The 21,178-nt window shown below is 34.3% G+C and overlaps 3 protein-coding genes across 3 annotated transcripts in view; 1 reads left to right on the top strand and 2 right to left on the bottom strand.

Moving 5' to 3' along the window:
• Positions 1-300: 300 nt before the first annotated feature.
• Positions 301-5,183, bottom strand: LOC100240969 (uncharacterized). Its single transcript, XM_002264756.4, has 7 exons — positions 4,607-5,183; positions 2,612-2,785; positions 2,439-2,531; positions 2,275-2,343; positions 1,521-1,727; positions 840-965; positions 301-716 (listed from the first exon to the last, which is right to left on the bottom strand). The coding sequence occupies exons 1-7, from the start codon at positions 4,877-4,879 to the stop codon at positions 561-563; spliced, it is 1,098 nt and encodes a 365-aa protein (XP_002264792.1). The 5' UTR covers positions 4,880-5,183; the 3' UTR covers positions 301-560.
• A 1,936-nt stretch (positions 5,184-7,119) lies between these two features.
• LOC100263009 (histone H3.2) lies at positions 7,120-7,814 on the bottom strand. Its single transcript, XM_002264925.5, has one exon. The coding sequence runs from the start codon at positions 7,712-7,714 to the stop codon at positions 7,304-7,306; it is 411 nt and encodes a 136-aa protein (XP_002264961.1). The 5' UTR covers positions 7,715-7,814; the 3' UTR covers positions 7,120-7,303.
• Positions 7,815-13,651: 5,837 nt separating this feature from the next.
• The window catches only part of LOC100264871 (clustered mitochondria protein), a 28,680-nt gene continuing 21,153 nt past the window's right edge, over positions 13,652-21,178 (top strand). The window contains exons 1-9 of the mRNA XM_010661022.3: positions 13,652-13,754; positions 14,530-14,772; positions 18,452-18,513; positions 18,755-18,944; positions 19,046-19,186; positions 19,322-19,478; positions 19,643-19,836; positions 19,944-20,045; positions 20,961-21,096. Of these exons, the coding sequence (XP_010659324.1) occupies positions 14,547-14,772; positions 18,452-18,513; positions 18,755-18,944; positions 19,046-19,186; positions 19,322-19,478; positions 19,643-19,836; positions 19,944-20,045; positions 20,961-21,096 (1,208 nt within the window). The 5' untranslated portion in view covers positions 13,652-13,754; positions 14,530-14,546. The remainder of the gene's footprint in view (positions 13,755-14,529; positions 14,773-18,451; positions 18,514-18,754; positions 18,945-19,045; positions 19,187-19,321; positions 19,479-19,642; positions 19,837-19,943; positions 20,046-20,960; positions 21,097-21,178) is intronic.

Consider the following 21,178-nt stretch of genomic DNA (forward strand, 5'->3'; position numbering starts at 1 on the left):
AGACAGATAGATTGGGTTCATGCCAATCTGCATGTCTCTCCTAACCTGAGATCACACTGATCATGCCATGTTATGGCAGCTCTGCTCTGCTACTGACCTGCTTCATAGAAAAAATGTCAGGAATGTGAAAGGTGTGTGCTGGTGAAGCAGTTCATAAACCCAACTTCCGTGAGTCCTTGCAGACCTGAAACTTGAAGCAGAAATGCATTGCCTCCCATGGAAGGATAAAATATTAGATATGTTGAACCAAAAAACAATAGTAAGTCAATGAACTAGAAATATGGTCGGGGGGGCTTGATCTACGTTGAATAACCAAAACAAGTTATCATTTCGGAGGGCAAAACCACGATAAATCACCAATCCAACTCCTGCTAAAACCAATAAAGTTTTCCATGAGGATTTAGTATTACAAGCTCATTTCTGAAAATTTGGTATTATATGGAAGAACAATGCTCCAATTTTTCTGAGCAATGAATGGCATTGACTAAACCTGCTTTATGGCAAATCGTTTCATCAAAATAACCATGAAAAAGTACAGAATATTTTTCAGATTACAATTATTAAGGCTCTGCCTTGTTTCCTTTTAGATTGATAATCGCAAGCTCTTGTTCAACAAATTCTCCTGCACACATGGATGGATATCTTGCTGCAAGTGGGGATTCCGCAAAATGGCCTAAAGGCTTCAGTACAGCATCAGATGCAATGTGTGCAAACAACTGGATATGACAAAGAAGACAGATAAAGCATAAGGGAGCCTTGACAATAAGTTCACTTTGAAGATACCAAGTTCATGAATAAGGACGAGGATGATGTTGAATATATGGATTGGATTCACTCACTGTTGAGGATACTCTCCACAGGCTACGATTTTGCTGGGTTGCTAGTTTAATTGCATCAATTGTTCTTTCAGTCACAACGACTTCATGCATGCCAGCTATGCAGTCTCCAGCTGTTAGCCATTCTATCTGCACATTGAAGTAGTGTAAAAGGAAAACTGTAATGGTAAAGCATCAAAAATGTGTCACATCTGATAATTGTCAGCAAACTTGAAGCGTAAATCCTGAATAGACCATGATAAAGGCACACATTTTTGTTTTAACTCGTATTACTACAACTTTTAGAGATGATTTCTCTAGTTCTTTGCATCAAAATAAGTTGTTACATTTTATTTGAATACATAGTGCATTTGAAATGAAAACTTCAATAATCGGATATTCATTAGGGACCGTTCATAATCAGATAGACATTGGATAGAATGCAACTGAACTGTTGACTTAATTCATCTGATCTTTATGATTATCATTAGGGACCGTTGAATATGTTTCCACATTTCCGTGGTTGAGATAGCAATTGTGCGTCTTGCTTTAAGAAAACATGCTTTCAGCATTGTGATAATTATTTATTGACTGTTCATTGTTTAAGATAAAGCAAAGTTCAGGTGGCAAATGGCAACTAGCTGACAAACTAACAAGTGAACACCCTCATCATTAAGAATTAAACAATGGTCACAATGCCCTTACCTGCTTTCCAGTCTGAATAAGGAGACATCCTATAGGAACCTTCACTTCCACTTTCTGTCCATTTCTTAGCCAAATGTTCAGCCCAGGGAATCTACTTCTTCCGTGAATTGTTAAAAAGTTGAGGTCATAGTGATATCCTGCAAACACAGTTCCCACTTGACCATAACGTTGGAGGTCACTCCCGGTGGGAGCAAGAAGATGTGGTCCCTGGTGTTTGCAGTGAAAAGGCACTTGTTAGAAAGAGCATATCAAGTTGAGAAGTAAGAAATGCACTAAAAAAATAAAGAGAAGATAACAAAGAATTCCCCAAAAAAAATGGGAATGACCAACAAGAACTCAGTGATTAGAAAGAAAGAATCAAAAAATAAGGGAATCAAGAGAAGGAACTTAATACTTCAGTTCTCACTCAGAAGAATAAAGAAAGAGATTACTAAAACAAGGTCTTGGTAGCATTTGGAGTAATAAAGCAGGCAACAAATAGAGTGCTAATAAGTGAAACTCAAATATTACTCATCCCACCATGAGGAACATGGGAGTTTCCACTGGAAGTAGGAACAAGTCTGAAGGTTATGGATTATTTGCAATCCTCCACAAACATTATTTTTAATGCTGTCTGATTAAACTATTTGCAGTCATCAATTCTTTCAATGTTTTGATTTACTGCTTTCGAAATCAAAACAGTACATTAAGAATGTTTTGGAGATTGATGGAGAGACACAAGTAAAGAAAAAGTGAAATCTTAAACATTATTCACCTGCTTCATAAGAGAAGTGAATGCATCCTTTGGCAAGCCAAACCCAATTGCTGCCATTTCAGCAACAGCCTGAGTAAAAAAAAATGTGAAAAAATCAGTGATCCCATAAAATGCATGCAGAAGAGAATTTACAAGAAAAAATAACAAAAACACTAATAGCTAACCTCTATTGCTGATATCATTTTGTATCCCCAGGAGTCCATTGTGTCTTGCCATTCAGGAAAACCTTCAGGTATAACAGGTGCTGAATTAAGTTCCTGTACAAGAAGGATGTCAATTAAAAATAAATAGTTAATTTATTATTAAAAATCTGAAAGCGAAGAGAAAGGAGCAAAACCTGGAAGCGGGTGTTTGATGGCCGGGGGCCTACTCTCCACATGTATCGCCACTTAGGATCTGGTCCCGTGGGGGTGGATGGTTGGAACTCTTTGGGAATTGCTCTTAACTTCACTTGCATTTCTTCGTCAACCAGACTTCGTGGAACTTCAACTCCCTCCGGTGTAACCCCAACCTGTTATTTCCATTCACACCACAAATTCTTTTAAGGATGTTTTCTGATAGATAGAAGCAACCTCATAGTTTGATCCTGAAAATTCACCAATCTCAAGTCAACCTAGAATCAGAATATTGCAGATTACCATGAGAAATTTCTTCTCCCTTCCAGATCACTAACAAATGGGTACTGGCAAAAGAAGCCAACTTTCCTTATAGTTTCATTCAGGTTACAGTAGATTTGATTCAGGATTCAAATTTCATGGAATTCCAAAAGATTGCTAGGATGAAGGAATTCTTTTATTGGATTTGAGGTCTGCTAAATTTGATTTACATTCAAATATAAAAAACCAAACTGGGGATTTGGATTTGGGGTCTCCAATTCAAATTTCAAGAGCCCAAATCCATGCGTCCACAGAGCTTACATTTTTCCCATCTTATTTTTGTTATTGTAGTTTAAGCCTTCAAACATAAGAAAGGAGAAGGCAGAGGAAAAATAACAAATCTCAAACATTCCACTGATCACATAAGAAGAAATTCTTATGGAAGTGAGAGCACTATAGAGATTAACATATCATTCATAAAAAATTTCATATAGAATTTGAAAAGAAAACAATGATGATCTCTTTAACAACATCAAAAGGTAGAGAACATGCTATGGAACTTGAGGTTTTGAAAATTTTCTTCCAAAACCCAATAAATATATGTTTTTATCTCTCTTCCTTTCCCACATTTTCTCGGTAGCAACTAGATGGAACATAAATTTTCCCCTGTAATGCTGGTGAGATCGCTTTTCTGAGCTTACTCCTCTAGATTTAACAAACTACTCATGAAACACGGTTTCTAACTTAATGTTTAGTTTGATTCCTGGGAAATGGGGCAATTTTTTTCCCTTTTTATAAATAAAAACAACAGAGGACCTAAAGCATATACCTCAATTTTATTTTATTTTATTTTCTGTCCACAGCCCACCGTTTTTCAGTGATTAATCCTATCATTTTCAAAATTGTGCGTCGCAGTGCATAACATCGGAGTACAGAATTTTACTATCATTATCATTCTTGTTTTCTGTATTTTTCCCGGAAACCAAATGAAATAGTAAAAGGTTTTCACAATAGAACAACATAATCTAATTATTTCAGAAAAGGCCTAAAAATTTGCACATAAGTCTCTGAATTTGAGGTCAGATTGGCCTGTTTTCCAAATATAATATCAGTTAGGCAAAATTGAGACATGATATCAATTGTATGCATCTTTTCAACCTATTGCTCAAAATAACGTCTTTTTATTTTTGTTCTTTAAATTAGTTTTGGAACCACATTTTGAAAATGCAGCTTCTATACAAATGAAAAACCACAGTTTTAAAATGTGATTTCTAAATTTATACTAATGACCCAGTTACAAAATACAACTTCAAACAAATTTTTAAAAAAGAAAATAAAAAATAAATTACACGGCCAAAAGGAACATTTTGAATAATAGTTTGAGAAGAGGGTCAAAAATTGGTTTGAACCAAAAGTCTATTCTCTAATAAAACAGACTTTTTGGTTAAAAGTAATCATTAAAATATACATTTAGGGCTATTTTGAAACAATTATTCATCTTGCAATTTCTGTTTTTAAAAAATTATTTGAAAAAGCATTTTGAAACAGCTACTTTAATACAAATTTACAAATCTTATTTCAAAATTACGACATTAGTACATGTTTAAAAAACATATTTGAAACTATGTACAAACTGTAGTTTGTACATCAATTTTTTTTCTCCACGAGTACCGTGTACCAAGTCATTTTTCCTACAGTTTCTCAGCAACCAAACGGAGGTCAGAGAATTTCCAAACCTGGTAATGCAAGTGACGCCTCTCCTGAAGACGCTTGAATTCCTCGGGCCGTTCGAAGTACCTCTCCATCATATCGATGAACCGATCATTATCTTCGGCAGAGCATCTCGGATCCTTCACCAGCAAAGCGCCGGTCTCTCTCAGGGACCTACTCACCTCCAAGCACAGCCTCCTGTACTCCGGGTCGATGTGATCCGACAAGCCGGTCGAATCTCCAGCTGATTTTCCAGCGATCTCCAAGTACGGACTCAGATCGATCACCGGCAGGTCCATCGCGATTTAGAAAGACAAATTTTCTATATAGAGAGAGTGAGTGAAAAAGCACAAATGCAATGGCGGGAGATGCGTCTATAGGGCCGCGGCAGTGTAGCGAGACCCCTGTTGCGTCGCGTGTGATAGCTGACACCGAGAAATCAGTGCGTTGAGAGTTGATCGCGACACGTGGCACATAGTGGAAGATGGATGAGAAATGATTAGGATCAATGGTGTGGAATCGTGTGGGGCCAAATAATATGCGGTCCTGATGAGAGTCCTCATATTCTCCATTTTAGGCTTTTGCCTCAAAAGTTCGACCGCGAATGGAAGGTTGCCCACCGAGGACGATAGGTATATTTAAAGAGGGAAAACAATTTTAAAACTAAATTAAAAATATGTATGCTTTTCAAAATGTGAGTACCTAATTAGCACGTGCACTAATTAATTGACCAAGGAATTACGGACTACGTTTCCTTAACTAGCTCAGATATTTTTTTGGTAGAGAGGAGACCGAGAGAGTGATGACTTTGGGCTGATGGCCCTTTCGCTTTGGCACCATCATCGTAACACCAAGACTGACCTTGGCTTGCCCAATGGATGGTCCTACAATCAAGCTCTCTTTTGTCTTTGTACTCAAAGGGGCCAATCTCTACCAGCCCCAAATAAGATTTTCGATTTAAAGCCGGTCCAGCACAATTTGAAGGTCAAAAAGGTCTTTATGGGAGGCAATCTAAAGTATAGTGATCTAAACCCAATTCTCTATTATTCACTACAGTAAATGGTGAATTAACGACTACGAAGAAATTCTCCTCTTTTGCACATTGCACCCACAACAGAATAACACATGTCAGGGCCAATTGGCTTGGAACAGTTGATGTTCCTTCTGATTTCCATTAGGTTCACTTCTTATACACACCTCCTGTAGCCAACTTTCCTATCCGAAGAGACATGGTACTCTTCCTTGTTCGGCTCACATCTATGCTCTTGGTTCAAACCATCTTCTCAAAGGTTCATACGGTAGCATAATCTCCAATGAGCCCTTCAGCGCTACCCATCATTGGACAACTCCACCTTATTCGCTCATTCCTCACCAAGCACCTCTATGAGCTCTCACTGCTATAGTCCCATATTTCGCTTTTCCTTTGAATGTGTTCCTGCATGGCGGCCTCTTCTCCTAAATGCCAAAGAATTCTTAAACTCATGAAATGTCCTGGAATTGGCCATCAACCATAGTCACTCAATGCTCAAGTCACAAAAATCATATTATTGCATTAATAACTATGCAAACCCTAAATGAAACATTGGAATATTTTACTTTTCTTTTTCTTTTTCCTTTGTGGGAAATGTTTACAAACTGGGAGCACTACATCGTCAGCTGTAATGCAAGGGGCAGTGGCAGAGCCCATCAACAATCCAAACATGTTTAGGAAAGCAAAAGGAGAGAGATCTGTTGATGGAAAGGATATATTGGTAAAAGAATATCACACATTGAATTTTCCATACCTCTCCAGGCAATTGTTGAAGGAACCCTGATGGCAGCACCCAATTGGTCCAATATTCACAAGAGAATCAACCAAAGATTGCAACATCCCTGCAAACACAAGACTGGTGATTAAGTTGTGGGCAATTGAAAGGGTTCCCAATTACTGGGAAAACTTCTTGGGATTTCATCATGAGAGATTCATGGCTAGAGGGGGGTGTGGGAAGAGAAATAAATATTAGAGAGCAACATAATCAAATCCTGCCATTTGAAATGTGGAAGAAGAGGGTGCCCAGAATATTTTTGACCCTTCAAGCTATTCAAACAACAGATTGCAAACATGAATCGGTGCTTCAATTGCAAGAATGGAGATGAGCGTAGATTTTTATCACTTACCTTTACACAACCACCAATCAGCGGGACCTCAAAATCAGCCCCAACCAAGCCACTCCTCTAAGCCTTCACCATACAAGCTCTCAAAATATAAATAACCATTGACAAATTAGAACCCTCTTATCATGATTTACAGATATTAGCATCCCCAATGCAGTAAAACAATTTGTATATATCACAGTTGAATAAATTGATACCAGACAGTTGATTTTTCACTTGAAAAACCAATGTCCCATCTTGGTAGTTAAGCAGGCATAAAAAAATTCCAACAACCTATTAAAAAAAAAAAAAATTGCCCCACTTAATTCAACGATGAAGACACTGTTTACCTCCTACAATTTTCTCAGCAACCAAACAAAAAAAGGGGGGAATAACGCACATCAAATATAAAATGGATAGGAAAGCAAATTTCCATTGATCGAATATTGATAATAATGGTGATTCACAATTGAAAACTCCACATATCGACTAAGAATTGACAACCAGAACACCATAGATTTACATCAAACTACACTAAACCCTAACGAAACAACGCAACTGCAGAGACAAACCCCACCGAAGCCATCTCTCTAAGCCCTCTCACCACGAATCCTCCTGGCGAGTTGAATATCCTTGGGCATGATCGTGACCCTCTTAGCATGAATAGCACAGAGATTGGTGTCCTCGAAGAGCCCGACCAAATACGCCTCAGCGGCCTCCTGAAGAGCAGCCACGGCGCTGCTCTGAAACCTCAGATCGGTCTTGAAGTCCTGAGCAATCTCACGAACCAATCGCTGGAACGGTAGTTTCCGGATCAGAAGCTCTGTGCTCTTCTGGTACTTCCGGATCTCACGAAGAGCCACCGTACCGGGACGAAACCTGTGGGGCTTCTTCACACCGCCGGTGGCCGGCGCGGACTTGCGAGCGGCCTTGGTCGCCAGCTGCTTCCTTGGAGCCTTCCCTCCAGTGGACTTCCTCGCAGTTTGCTTGGTACGGGCCATTGGTGGAAGATAGAAAGCGGAAGTGCTTGGAAAGTCGGAAAATCAGGAAGATGGGGAGAGAAAAAACTGATCGGTGGTGAAGATTGAGGTTTGAAAGTTATTTATAATGTGGACTTGGAGGGAAACGAGTTTTCAATTTTTCATTTTTGGAGGCGACGCGGTTGATGATATGAGAACGGACGGTGAAGATTGGAGGACAGAGGCGGATGAGGATCGTGATCCGTGGTTGAGCTTATAATCCAATAGAATGTCGCCACGTCATGGACTCGTTTTGTTGCCTCAACCAGTCTCTTGGCTTATGGTTTCTTTTATTTTCTAAAAATAAATTAATTGATCTATAAATTGGTGGAAAAATTTTGAAAATATTTAAATTAAGAATACTATTTAATTAATTTTATTAATAAGGAAAATGATAGGTTCCAATTATTTCAACGGGAATTTTTTTGTCATACACATGAATGTATAAAATTAAATATATTTTAATTATATTATTCAATTTATATTTTTTTTAATTTAAGGGGAAAAAATTATTATTAGCCAAAATGAGAATTTTCTCAAAATCTTCTTACTTGCAATTTAAAAACCTATTTGAAATTTTTTTGTAGGAATAATTTTGTAGATCAAGTACATCTTTCATTAAATCATCATATATTGTATTTTTTTATTAATTAATCAAAAAAATTAAGGCTTTGTTAGGATACATTTCTTGTTTCTCATTTTTTAAAATAACTATTTCTACATAAAATATAGAAACTCTTATATAAAAATTATAAATTTGTCTTATATTCTAATAAATCGCTTTTAAATTATGTGAATTATCAGTTTTAATCTTAAAATATATTTCCAATAAGTAAGGATGTCACTTAACATATTTGCATTGTATATGACTCGTATGCATTAAAAGTTATAAGGAATATTGAAGTCCCGAATTCATTGCAATTAGATGATTTGTTTACAATTGGTCCATAGACTTAAGCAATCAATTTAAGGTTGTAGTGCATTCCCTCTTAATTATAGGGATTACTGATCTTGGTCATTGAAATAGAGTTTTTATAATGAGTACACTAATATGTATGATTACACATTTAACAAAACTTATGGCAAATCATGACATTGACTATCAAATTGCCACAATTTCACTTAGCTTCTAAATTATATGAAGTTTCAATCTTGACATGAGATTGAACTTGTGCTAAAATCTTAGGTGACTTTAACTTACAAGTGAGACCTTGAGGTAGTCATATGTTCCCTTATGAATTGAGTCGCTAATAATGAAAGTTAGTAGTAACAAATATTATCGGTAGAGACAACCATAAGATCTCATAGGTTTAAGACAATATGTCCTTTTAGGTAATCTTAAGGACATGAAATCATAAAATTTATAGTCGTAGTAATTCATTTAATAGAATTTGACACGTGCTCTTAGTAAGGTAGAATGTGTTAGTTGATTATATAATAAAATAACTTAAGACTCAAGGATTATAGAGATAACCTTAAAAGGTTGATAACATTCACCTTAGTAGATTACAAATGTTAATTTACGAGGTGTTTGCATCTATTGGATATTAGGTCACAAATTCGAGTTTTTATATCTCATTATAATATTATAGGATTTTGGAGTACAACCAATTATTTGTAATAAAATATTGAGTCAACTTCAAAATTAAATTATGGAAAAGAAATTATTTTCCTATAAATTTTTTTGGTTCTTGTTCGAACTCATATTCCTTAATGACATGTTTATTAAGGGGTATTTGGGTTATTTACTCACATGTGTGGATAAAGGTGTTTTGGGAAATACACAAGATCACACAAAGAGCTTATGAATTGTCTTTCTATATTGAAATAATTGATTGATTGATTGGAGCCCAATATGACTAATTAATTAATTATGATCCAAGTAGGTTGGATTAGGTGACTAAATCCAAATTGTGCTAAAATCATTTAAGCAAAGCTTATATAAACCTCCCTTAGAGGGGTAAAACTTAAGACTGGTCTTCATATTTGCTTTATAGAGAGAAAAGTCTTAGCCACCACTCCTCTATGCGACTTTCACTCTTTCTAGTGCTTGGATTCGAAGAGAAAGAGTCATCACGGTGGAAAGCTTATGGGTTTATAAGATCTACAACATGTATGATACATCTTCAATTACATTACCTGATTTTGGGAACACCTTAATCTAAGGTATGACACACTAAACCTTTTGGATCTAAGTTTTAATGCATGTATACTTCTGCTAGTTAGATCTAGAAAGCCCTAGGGTAAATCATAAACAAAATGCATGTGTTTCATGCATCCATGACCTAGTACGTAGGGCTCATCATAGCAGAAACATAGATTATTTTATTTTTATATATTTTTTCATTCAATTCAAAACATGTCAACCTTTTAATGGGCATAGAGACAATATTTAGTGGATGAGTCTTACCTCCGCTTGCTACAAGTATTATTTGGCTTAAAGTATGGGAGAATTATCTTTTGGGGGTAGATGAGCCCCCAAATTAACAAAAGGTTCATATAACTCTTCAAATTGAGTTGAAGGATATGAAATAATAACAGACAAATATACCCTTTAAGAACACATATAAAATATTTTATAAAATTAAGTGAAATATTTTTTTTTCAAAAATACTAAATTAAATAAAATTAATTTTCAAAAAAATTAAATTAATTTTTTTTTTCAAAAAAATTAAATTAAATTAAATTAAAGTATTAAAAAAATTAAATTAATTTTTTTTAAATATTAAATTAAATATTTTTTTTAAATATTAAATTAAATATTTTTTTAAATATTAAATTAAATATTTTTTTAAATATTAAATTAAATAAATTTATTTTTAAAAAATATTAAATTAAATAAATTTTTTTTAAAAAAATATTAAATTAAATAAAAGTATTTTAAAAAATATTAAATTACATAAAAGTATTTTTTAAAATATTAAATTAAATAAAAAATATTAAATTAAATAAAAATATTTTTAAAAAATATTAATTATTTTTCTCAAAATCAACAAAGGGCATTTTTGGAAATACTGAAGGATGATATCCTTCAACTCAATTTTCATACTTTCATTAGGTCTTGGGCTCAATTTGAAGAGTTACATGGACCTTTTGTTAATTTGGGGGCTCATCTACCCCTAAAACATAATTCTCCCTTAAAGTATTTGACTTGTATGTTAAAGCCTTTATAATTTTTCCCATTTGCAATTTTCCCAAGCCAACCAAATTAGTCATTGAATTCAAGTGAAATACTCTTACTTCAACTTTTATCTCATCATTTAAGTTGTTGACAAAACAACTAATGGAGAAAGATGTCAATAAGTCTTGAGTTCAATTAACTGATTCTTCAAACTTATCATGATACATCTTAACATAAAATCATTTTCATGAAGTTCAATCAATTATCCTAAAGCACTTTCATATGCAATCAAACTAAATCAAGTAAAACAATTAAGTTTTTTCTCATAATGATTCTGTTAGGGCATTGTTATTGTTTGTGCAATAAAAAAGTCATAGATACATCTAAAAATGTTTGACTTGTGGCAAGTTAGGTGATCAAAAGGTATAAAAACGATTGATATATATTGTTTAAATTAAAATGATTTATTAAATATTTAAAAATTATAGGGACCACTCAAGTGGGGTAACAACACTTAAACGTTTGATCAACGTTCAAGTGCCCGAGGTGCTCAAGTGGTGATTAAGTGTGCCCGATTACTCGTGCAAAATCTGTCAAAATATGACAAAACATTTTCGAATTATTCACATAAATCAAGTTTGAAACTTTGAGCTACTAATTTATTAGGGTTTTTATGCCTATATAAACCCTGTTATAACCCCTCTAGGGTGGGACACTTAGAGTAACCCAACCTTGCCATACTATTCTCAATCTCTCATCGAATGATTCAAGCATTGAATATAAAGTTGTTTTAAGACCTGCATCCCTTCAACGAGGCTAAAATGTATTAATTATAGCAATTTGAGGTTGCATTATTGCAAGCGTGGAACAAGCTATAGGCTTTGGAGAGTAAGTTTTTAAGGTAAAATAGTTAAATAAATTTGTGTAACTTGTTATTGTATAGTGATTTTAAATGAAAGATCTTAGATCCCATGGTTTTTTATCTATGTATTCGGTTTTCCACATCTCATTGGTTATTTTTGTAATTATGTTAATTCCTTTGATCATAGTGATTATTTTTCATGTTTCACAGGTTAAAATTAGGTTATTAATTCTTAATCCTTATATTATAATTTTTAAAATACATCCATTCACCCCATTTGAATGTTACCCCACCGGACCATGGTTTTTCAAGTCCTCATTCATTTTTGCAAACCATTAATACCATCAAATAACTTTTCCTTCAATACCACCAAGTTTGGTCAATTTCCCTAAGGCATCTTCCCATGCAACCAAACTAAAATTGAGTATAGATAACCTTCCCATAACTTTGTCAAACTAAAATCGAGTGCAAACAATTAGGTTTTTCTCATAGTGGTTTTTCATTCATTTTTGCAAACCATTAATACCACCAATTAACTTTCTCTTCAATACTACCAAATTTGGTCAATTTCCCCATGGCATATTCCCGTGCAACTAAACTAAAATTGAGCACAAATAACTTTCCTATAACTTTCCCAAACTAAAATCGAGTACAGACAACTAGGTTTTTCTCATAATGGTTCTTCCTTCATTCTTGTAAACCATTGAAAACACCAACTAACTTTCCCTTCAATACTACCAAGTTTGGTCAACTTCCCCAATGCTTCTTCCTATGCAACCAAACTAACATGTTCAAACCTTTCCAATAATGGTTCTTTGTTCATTTTTGAAAACCATCGATACCACCAAATAACTTTCCCTTCGATATGGATTGTTGCGATTTTGAATTTTATCTACTTGGTTAAAAGTGAATAAATGTTCACATATACATATTCATCCCTTGATCCTCTTTGTCAAACTTTCGAAAAATACATCTTTCCAAATATAGTAAAGTCCATCATATTACCTAACCATGCTAGGCTTTGATCACTATGAGATGAACCTACCCTTTCACTAATGGTACTCATCATCTTTGATATATATATATATATATATATATTCCTTAGATTATGGACTCTTAGTTCTCTTTCTCATATCAATGATGTCAATGACCAAGGAACGAAAACTTTGATACTATAGATAAAAAAAACAGGAAAGAAGATAAAAAAAATAAAACACATACTATTGACAATTTACCTTCCTCCGAGTTTGTCATATTGGAGCACACAAAAATCAACAAGGGTTCATCTGCTTTTTCATTTTTTATTTTAAACTTCAAACATTTTTATTGAGTAAAATAAAGGATTTGATTTTATTTTCAAAAAATGTTTTATTTGATTTAGGTCATTTGTAGCAAGGTTTTATCATTTCTATTAAATAAATCTAAAAAATAAGATAATACATTATTTAAAATGTGTTTCACAGTGTTTCCATCTAAAATATTTTTAGTGAAAATGTTTTCTCTGTAAATATTATTAAATGAATCATTTATCAAGTGTTTATGATCTAAGTAATTTTTCAATACTATAAGTGATTTTTTATATTTTTTAAAAATATTTCATAAATTTTACCAAACATCTATTTTATTTCGAAAACACTTTTTTAAGTTAAAAACACTTCATAAAATTACTATCAAATAAAGATGATATAATTTTAAGCATAAAAGATGGTCGTATATCCGATATAAATTTTTTAACACTTGAGAATAACTTTTTAAATAAATTATTTCAAAGAATGGAAAGATTAGAGGCATTTTCTAGAATTGCTATTAAACAAATTCAAACTTTATGCCAAAAAAAACCCTAAAGAAGTAATGAACCCAAAGTCCGGCCCGTTACCCAGGCCCGGACCCACCCCGCCCGGCCCAGACCAAACCAAGGTTGGGTTTTTCAATAATTACTCTAGGCTCTTCAACATAAAGGGCGAAATCCGCCGTCTCTCAGCCACTTCTGTCTCTGCTCTGTTCTCTTCTTCCTCCTGCGCCTTCCCAAAACCTCACAGGTGTTTTTTTTTTATTTTTTTATCTCTGTACAGATTTCTCTTTCTAGAGAAACCTGTATCGATACTATTATCAGCATATTTGTCCCTTTGTGCATGTCATTTTCTCTATTGATTTGGCTGCGATTATACTTTTTATTTTTATTTTTGTACTTTTGTTATTTTTTGGGGTATTTTTGTTGAATTTTTTTGGGTTGATTAATCTGTTTGGCTTCTGGGAAAATGGAAGGGAGGAACCAGAACGAAGAGGAAATGGGAGGAAATGGAAATTCTGGATTGTGTGCTGCGCTTTGTTTAGGTTTCCGGAGGATGAGGGGAGTGAGGTGTGGAGGTTTTTTGTTTTGTCGTGTTGTGGATTGTGAGATTTGGAATTTTAGTCAGGTTTGTTCTCTGGGCTTTTCTTGGCGGCCGAACAGTTGGAGTTGTTCATACGCTATTTGTTCTTCAGAAATGATTGTTTTATTTTATTGATTGTTTTAGTTTGGAGTCTCTGTATTGTTTGGTGTGTTCTGTTGATGGATACTAATCATTATTTTGTTCTTTTGGTGTTCTTTTATATATATATTTTCGTGAATAAATCTATTCTTTGTATGTTTATTGGATTTATTTTATTGATTGAAAGAGAATGAAATCATTTTCATTGATTTTGTGTGATGTTTCTTGTGAAATTTTCTTCTTTCTGCTAATAACATTTGTAATATTAGTGAGACTTTTATGCAGGTTTTTATTTTTTATTTCATGTGTTGTTATTTATTTATTTAAATTTTGATGCGGGTAGGGAAATAGGAGGCGAAAATGGCAGGGAAATCTAACAAGGGGAGGAATAGGAGAGGATCGCACAGTGCTACAAACTCTTCAGAACCAGTTGGTTCGTCTGATTCACAAATGAAAGATAATGTAACTGCTTCAGGGTCAAACCAAGCTGAGGCTAATGGAGTCATGGCTACTGCTGAATCGAATAGCACAAATTCAGAAGTGAAGGAGTCAGAAACTGCAAACACGAAGGACGGGTCAAAGCAAGGTGAAGTTAGTTTTACATTTAGTTTACTACATTTAAGTCCAGTAATTTGTTGGCTTCCGATGCAGAAAAGTTGGACAAGTAACACACATGACCCACATGTGCATTTAATGCATAGACATGTATCTGTAGCAACTCGTAGTCTTCTTGATGTTCATAGTGTTGATACTTGCTTTACCTATTTCACAAGCTTGTGCTTCTCTTGGGATGCCCTCGCAATGGTTCTTGCATAGAATGTGTTCACTTACTTTTTTTCTGCAGTCAGGGGTTTGCTGTGATAATTTAATTCTTATGTTTTGTTTACTAAATTTATTCAGTTACTGAAGAAATCACACTCCTTCATGACCCAAAAAAGGACATATTCATTAGCCTCTCATTATGATTTCTCATTCTTCAAGATAAGCAAGGGATGAGTTGTTTCCATACATAGACCAAATGCTCAGAAAATCCATGCAGTCTTAAACGTCTTTGAAAAGTTCAATCACTAGTAATACCGATCTTATTAAATGTCCTCAAGGAGGTTGAGATCTCTGTCAATATATATCATATCACTCCTCTTGAAGTCTCTTTTTGCCAAAATTTCATTTCTGATCCTTCTTCAGGAGAAGATATGTAGGAAATTGATGCAGCAGTTGTGGTTGTAGTGTGTAAAGAGGTGGGAGCAAAGAGTATACAATTTTTAAAAGGTTCAGTGATATTGTATTAATTGGTGTTTTATAGGTATGCTTGTTCCAAGTAGTGTATTTTTTGCATCCCATACATCAGATAGTGGTCATGCATGAATTAGTCTAATTTATATTATCTTGTGGATTAATTCCTTTATTGTTTATTCATTTTTTTCCTGATTGGTGTCAATAGCATATATCTCTCTAGAGAGAGAGAGCAAGGATATGTATGATGATGGACCTTTTATACGTAAATCAATGTGATGCATTTGTGTAGATCTTACAATACACAAGAGTGGCTTCATCCAGTAAGCAATATATATGTCATGTATAATTGGATCATAGTTGTTAAAGACATGCCTAGGTTCAAGGCACAATGGGACCTTGGTTGTAGTGCCTTGCCTACCAAGGCATACTACTGGCTGAGAGGTGCATCTTTTATTTTTGTTTTAATCTTTTGTTTTACTTTTTGTAATTTTTTTAATATCTTAGTGCAAGACAACCTTGTTTTGACCTCCTTTGTGAAACTGAATGTTGTTTTTCCCTCTTTTTTACAAAATATGAATGCAAGGCCTTTTTCTTGTAATATTGTGTTGAGAAATGTCAGCCCCAAAAAAATGCTTATATTTTTCTTTGGTTTCTGAGCATTTCAAAACCCAAAGAGTGAAAAATAGAATTTCTGTCTTTTTTATGCTTTAGTTCCTGAAATTTCTGTTTGTACTTCAAAATTTTATATAATTGCATTATTTTTTATTGGATGTCTCTAAAATGTGTGGAATCTTGATCTTTTTGTTGTTTGGATTGATATTTTGGATTATATTTAGGGATATATGAGTGAATGACAAATGTTTGCATGTCTACATATACAATCTTTTATAAAATTGCACAAGTGCCCTAGGTTGCACTTCGCTTCTCTCAGGCACGTGACTTAGCTGCGTCCTACCGTTGTGTCTTAGGTGCGCCTTGCGCTTTTAAGAATTATTCATTAGATTATTTTTTGTTGTTTTTAACAAACATGAGTGCTAAACTTTTTCCTAAAATATCATCAAATTTTTGTTTATCTTGTTTAAGAGTGCTCTGAAGTTGATAAAACATTTTAATAGCTCTTTCACCTTCTCCCTTTTTTCTTTGTAAAAATTGAACTTTTTTTTTCCTAGTGCACTTAGAATCTAACACCATCTTCCTAAAAACTTTCAATAGCTCCCTATGAATCTCCATTATCTTTAGCCCTCAAGGCTTGACCGAAGTGGCAAAGGGATAGGGGCAAGGGTGGGGGAGGTCCTAGGTTTGGTTCCATGTAACAACCAAAGAAAAAAAAAAGAGCAGGAAAAGTTGGCTAAAAGAAATTAAGAAAATACTCCTTTTTCTTTTGTTCTTATTAGGTAAATTTAAGGTATATCTATAGGTCCCAAATAAAAGGGGGGTAAAAAATTTCAATAGCTCCCTATGAATCTCCATTTTCTTTAGCCCTCAAGGCTTGACCGAAATGGCAAAGGGATTGGGGCAAGGGTGGGGGAAGTCCTAGGTTTGGTTCCATGTAACAACCAAAGAAAAAAAAAAAAAAGAGCAGGAAAAGTTGGCTAAAAGAAATTAAGAAAATACTCCTTTTTCTTTTGTTCTTATTAGGTAAATTTAAGGTATATCTATAGGTCCCAAATAAAAGGGAGGTGCATCACTTGTTTGGAATACTCTTTTTTCTTTTGTTGGTCAGATTTTGTATCTCCTTTAAAGGATGTCTCATCCTGCTTTATACTTTTTGTGTTTATTTAATCAGATGAATTGTTTTATTTTTGATCAAAGAAAAAAGGGGGCATATGAAATTCTCTGGTTCTCAGATGGACACATGGGTTGAACTTATTTCCCTCAAGAGCGTAGTTTCTTTTCCTTTTGTGATTTTGTTCAAATTAGGAAACCCTAAAACTATCTAGCTTGACAGCTTGTAAGTGGGAAATCAATTGATCACCTTTTCTTCATTGTCCTTTTTTTGTTTGGGTTTTAGTTGTTTTTTCTGTCTGAAATCCAAGGAGTGGTCTCAGCAGGCTTCCTTGACATCTGGTTGTTTCCTTTTAGGGATTTGGTAGGAAAGGCACGAGATCTTTGGCATCATACTTTTCTAGCCACCTTATGAAGGATTTTGATTTAGAGAAACACTATGATTTCAGAGGAGAAGCAAAGATCTACTTGGGACCTGTAGGAATTGGATCTTGATGACTGAGGAGTTGTCTATTATTCCTGTTAATCTTTGTGATTCAGTAGTATGTGGCCTTTGTTCTGATCTTTTGAGCATTTTATATGGGGCTAGGGGTTTTGTTTTCTTGTATTTCTCTTTTATGAAAAGGATCTCTCATTTTCCTTCTTTATTATTATTTTTTTTTCAAATAAAACTTCTTTGTTTCCTATTACAAAAAATCCAATTAATTTTTTTCAACTTGCTCTTATGTTAAAAAATGACGGATTTTTTAAGATTTGAGGACTTTTTATGGTATCTTTATCCACATTCTACACGAATATATGTTATACTAATATACAATTCTTTCTTTTGGTATGTTGGTTTGGGACCAGTTGCAAGAGCTAATAGCCTGCTAGTTGAAACTTAGAAGTTGTATTTGTAAATTTTGTGATGGATGATGCCATGTTTTGTAGAATATATTTCATGAGACCTCTAGTTTTCTAAGTTTGTAAATGTCTAATATCAATGGATTCCTGACTTTGCCTCTTCAAGCTTTATTATCTTTCATAAAGTTGATTGTAGTTGCTTTATGCTTAATTCTCACAATATCTGTATGTTTTTGTGTTTGTTATGCAATTCTATTCCTGTAAATTTTCCAAGATGTAAATATATGACAACTTTGTACATGCATATTTACACACATACATATCTTCACTTGCATAAATACCATTCATCTCTAATAAAACCTTATCTGTATTATTTTATGTATTAATGTTTTGCTGAAGTATTCAATTTTATTTTCCACTTCAATTATACTTCTTATATAATTTCTCTTCCTTATGTGCAGGTGAAATTAATCTTTATCCTGTTTCTGTCAAAACACAAGGGGGTGAGAAACTGGAACTGCAAGTAAGCTAACTTAACTTAATTATGATGATATTTCCTGTGATTTTATGGATGAGTAGTTGAAAACTACTGCATAGAATTTGCATTTTTTAAGTTAATTTCTTAGTTTCCTTTTTGATACTTCATTTCTCTTTAATGCTAGTTATTTATGTCATTCATTTAATATGTTTGTGTTCTTGAATTTACTCTTGCCATTTTCTTTTCCCCGCTACTGTTAATGATTCAAATTTGTTGGCATTGGCAGTTAAACCCAGGTGATTCTGTTATGGATGTGCGGCAGTTCCTTCTTGATGCTCCAGAGACCTGTTTCTTTACCTGCTATGATTTATTACTGCACACTAAGGATGGTTCAGTTCATCATCTGGAAGATTACAATGAAATCTCTGAAGTTGCTGACATTACTACTGGTGATTGCTCGTTGGAGATGGTTGCTGGTATGTTGATACAAATCCTCTTTTGCTTGGTTGGTGTTGCTATGCAAGTTTTATATGCCAGGCAGTATTTGTGGGCTCTAACATGGGATGAATTGTGGCAGCGTTATATGATGATAGGTCTATCAGAGCCCATGTTAATCGTGCACGAGAATTGCTCTCTCTTTCCTCACTTCATGCATCATTATCAACATCACTTGCCTTACAGCATGAGACATCCCAAACTACAGCTTCAAGTTCAGGAGGTTCGGGGTTTAAGCCTGCAATTTTATTTCTTTTATCTTTCAGCATTTTATTCCATCATGTTTAGAGGATCTTATGCATTTAAAATTATGGGAGACCTGTAATGAGTATGATTTCATGATTTTACTGTGATCCAGATCCAGTGAAAACAGAAGTTCCAGAGCTTGACGGTTTGGGTTTCATGGACAATGTTGCTGGTTCCCTAAGTAATTTGTTATCTTCTCATTCAAAGGAGATCAAATGTGTGGAGAGTATTGTGTTTTCGTCCTTCAATCCTCCTCCAAGCAATAGGAGGTGAATAGCTAACTTTGTTCTCTGCACTTGACATTTTTACACTGTTTATTGGCATCCTTATGTTTTAGAATTTGCCAGTATTTTATTGTACTTCTATTACATAAGTCATAACCTTTATGGAAGAGGTATAAACAGCATGCTGCATGGTGTTTTTGTTCCTCCAGGCTTGTTGGAGATTTGATTTATCTGGATGTAGTAACATTGGAGGGTAATAAATTTTGTATTACGGGAACCACAAAAGTGTTTTATGTAAACTCAAGCACGGGAAATACCCTCGACCCAAGGCTGAGTAAATCTACATTTGAAGCTACCACCCTTATTGGTCTCCTACAAAAAATTAGCTCAAAGTTCAAGAAAGGTAACAATACGTGTTTGTGGCATTCTTAGTTTTGTTGGTAATGGAAGTGATATAATTATCTCATTATTTGAATGGACAATTTATTGTTTCTGTATCTTATTTTGAAGCTTTTCGGGAAATTTTGGAGCGGAAAGCCTCTGCACATCCTTTTGAGAATGTTCAATCTCTCTTGCCACCAAGTTCATGGTTGGGATTGTACCCAGTTCCTGGTAAATTTTGAACTTACAAATAAGTTTGTTCATGATTTTGATTCTTTATGGTCATGTGGTTTAAAAGCATATAAAGTTCTGGAAATGATGTCCTGACATCTCTTTTCTAATATAGTTTCGATGCAAATTAATGATACAGCTTCATAAGCATTCAGATATGGTATCTTGAAGCTGAGTCAAGTTCAAACTGGCATTATTGTTAACTTGTCTTGGTCACATTGTTAATATAGCATTTAAGCACCTAATGCTTGCCTTGTGTAATGATTTGACACTGGCTGATACGTTTGAAACAAAAGAAAAAGTTTTATCGGTCAATTCTAGTTGGCATCAAAACTGGGCGCTGTCTTGGTTTCTTGGTTTGATTCTTGCACCATCTTTTTATGCCATAGACCATTGTTTCAGGCTAAAACAACATTTTTTCTGCCTGCTTTGTGGATTCATCTTCAAAGCAAAACCTTGAGTGTGGAAAAGAGGTTTTCTATCACATGACACTGTTTTTAGTTGAAATGCGTTGAGGCTTTGTGAACCTATAGTATAAAGTCATACATAGTGGAAAAGGAGGCATATTTGCTGATGGTATGGTAGCAGTGTTCAAGAAATTGTCTCCATCACCTTTTCAATATATTTTTCAAGTTCTCAAATTTACTTGGCTACACAGCCTGCACTCCTGCTCATTTTCTTTTCTGTTGCCACTTATGGTATTCGTTGTGTTATTGTATGACAATACTTTAATCTTATTTGCTTTAGTAACAAGACTAGTAAGTTTGGAGAGTTGTTCTCTTATCCTATTTTTATGTATATTTACAATCCAGCAGCAATGTGATGTACGGACTTGTTTGTTTTGTGCACCTTTAAAATTTCTTGATGCCATATATCAGTTTGCCTAATATATTTTATATGGGGGACTTTTTTCAGATCACATACGTGATGCAGCAAGAGCTGAGGAAGCATTGACCCTTTCTTATGGAAGTGAGCTAATTGGCATGCAAAGAGACTGGAATGAGGAATTGCAATCTTGCCGGGAGTTTCCCCATACATCTCCTCAGGAAAGGTGCGTTCTATTCTCTATTTTGCTTGCTACAGTTATGCATATTGTTTCCCCTATTCATTTGCTGCTTATTTTTCTTGCCTTA

This window comes from Vitis vinifera, chromosome 13, assembly GCF_030704535.1.
Source record: "Vitis vinifera cultivar Pinot Noir 40024 chromosome 13, ASM3070453v1".
In the NCBI taxonomy this organism is placed as follows: Eukaryota; Viridiplantae; Streptophyta; class Magnoliopsida; order Vitales; family Vitaceae; genus Vitis; species Vitis vinifera.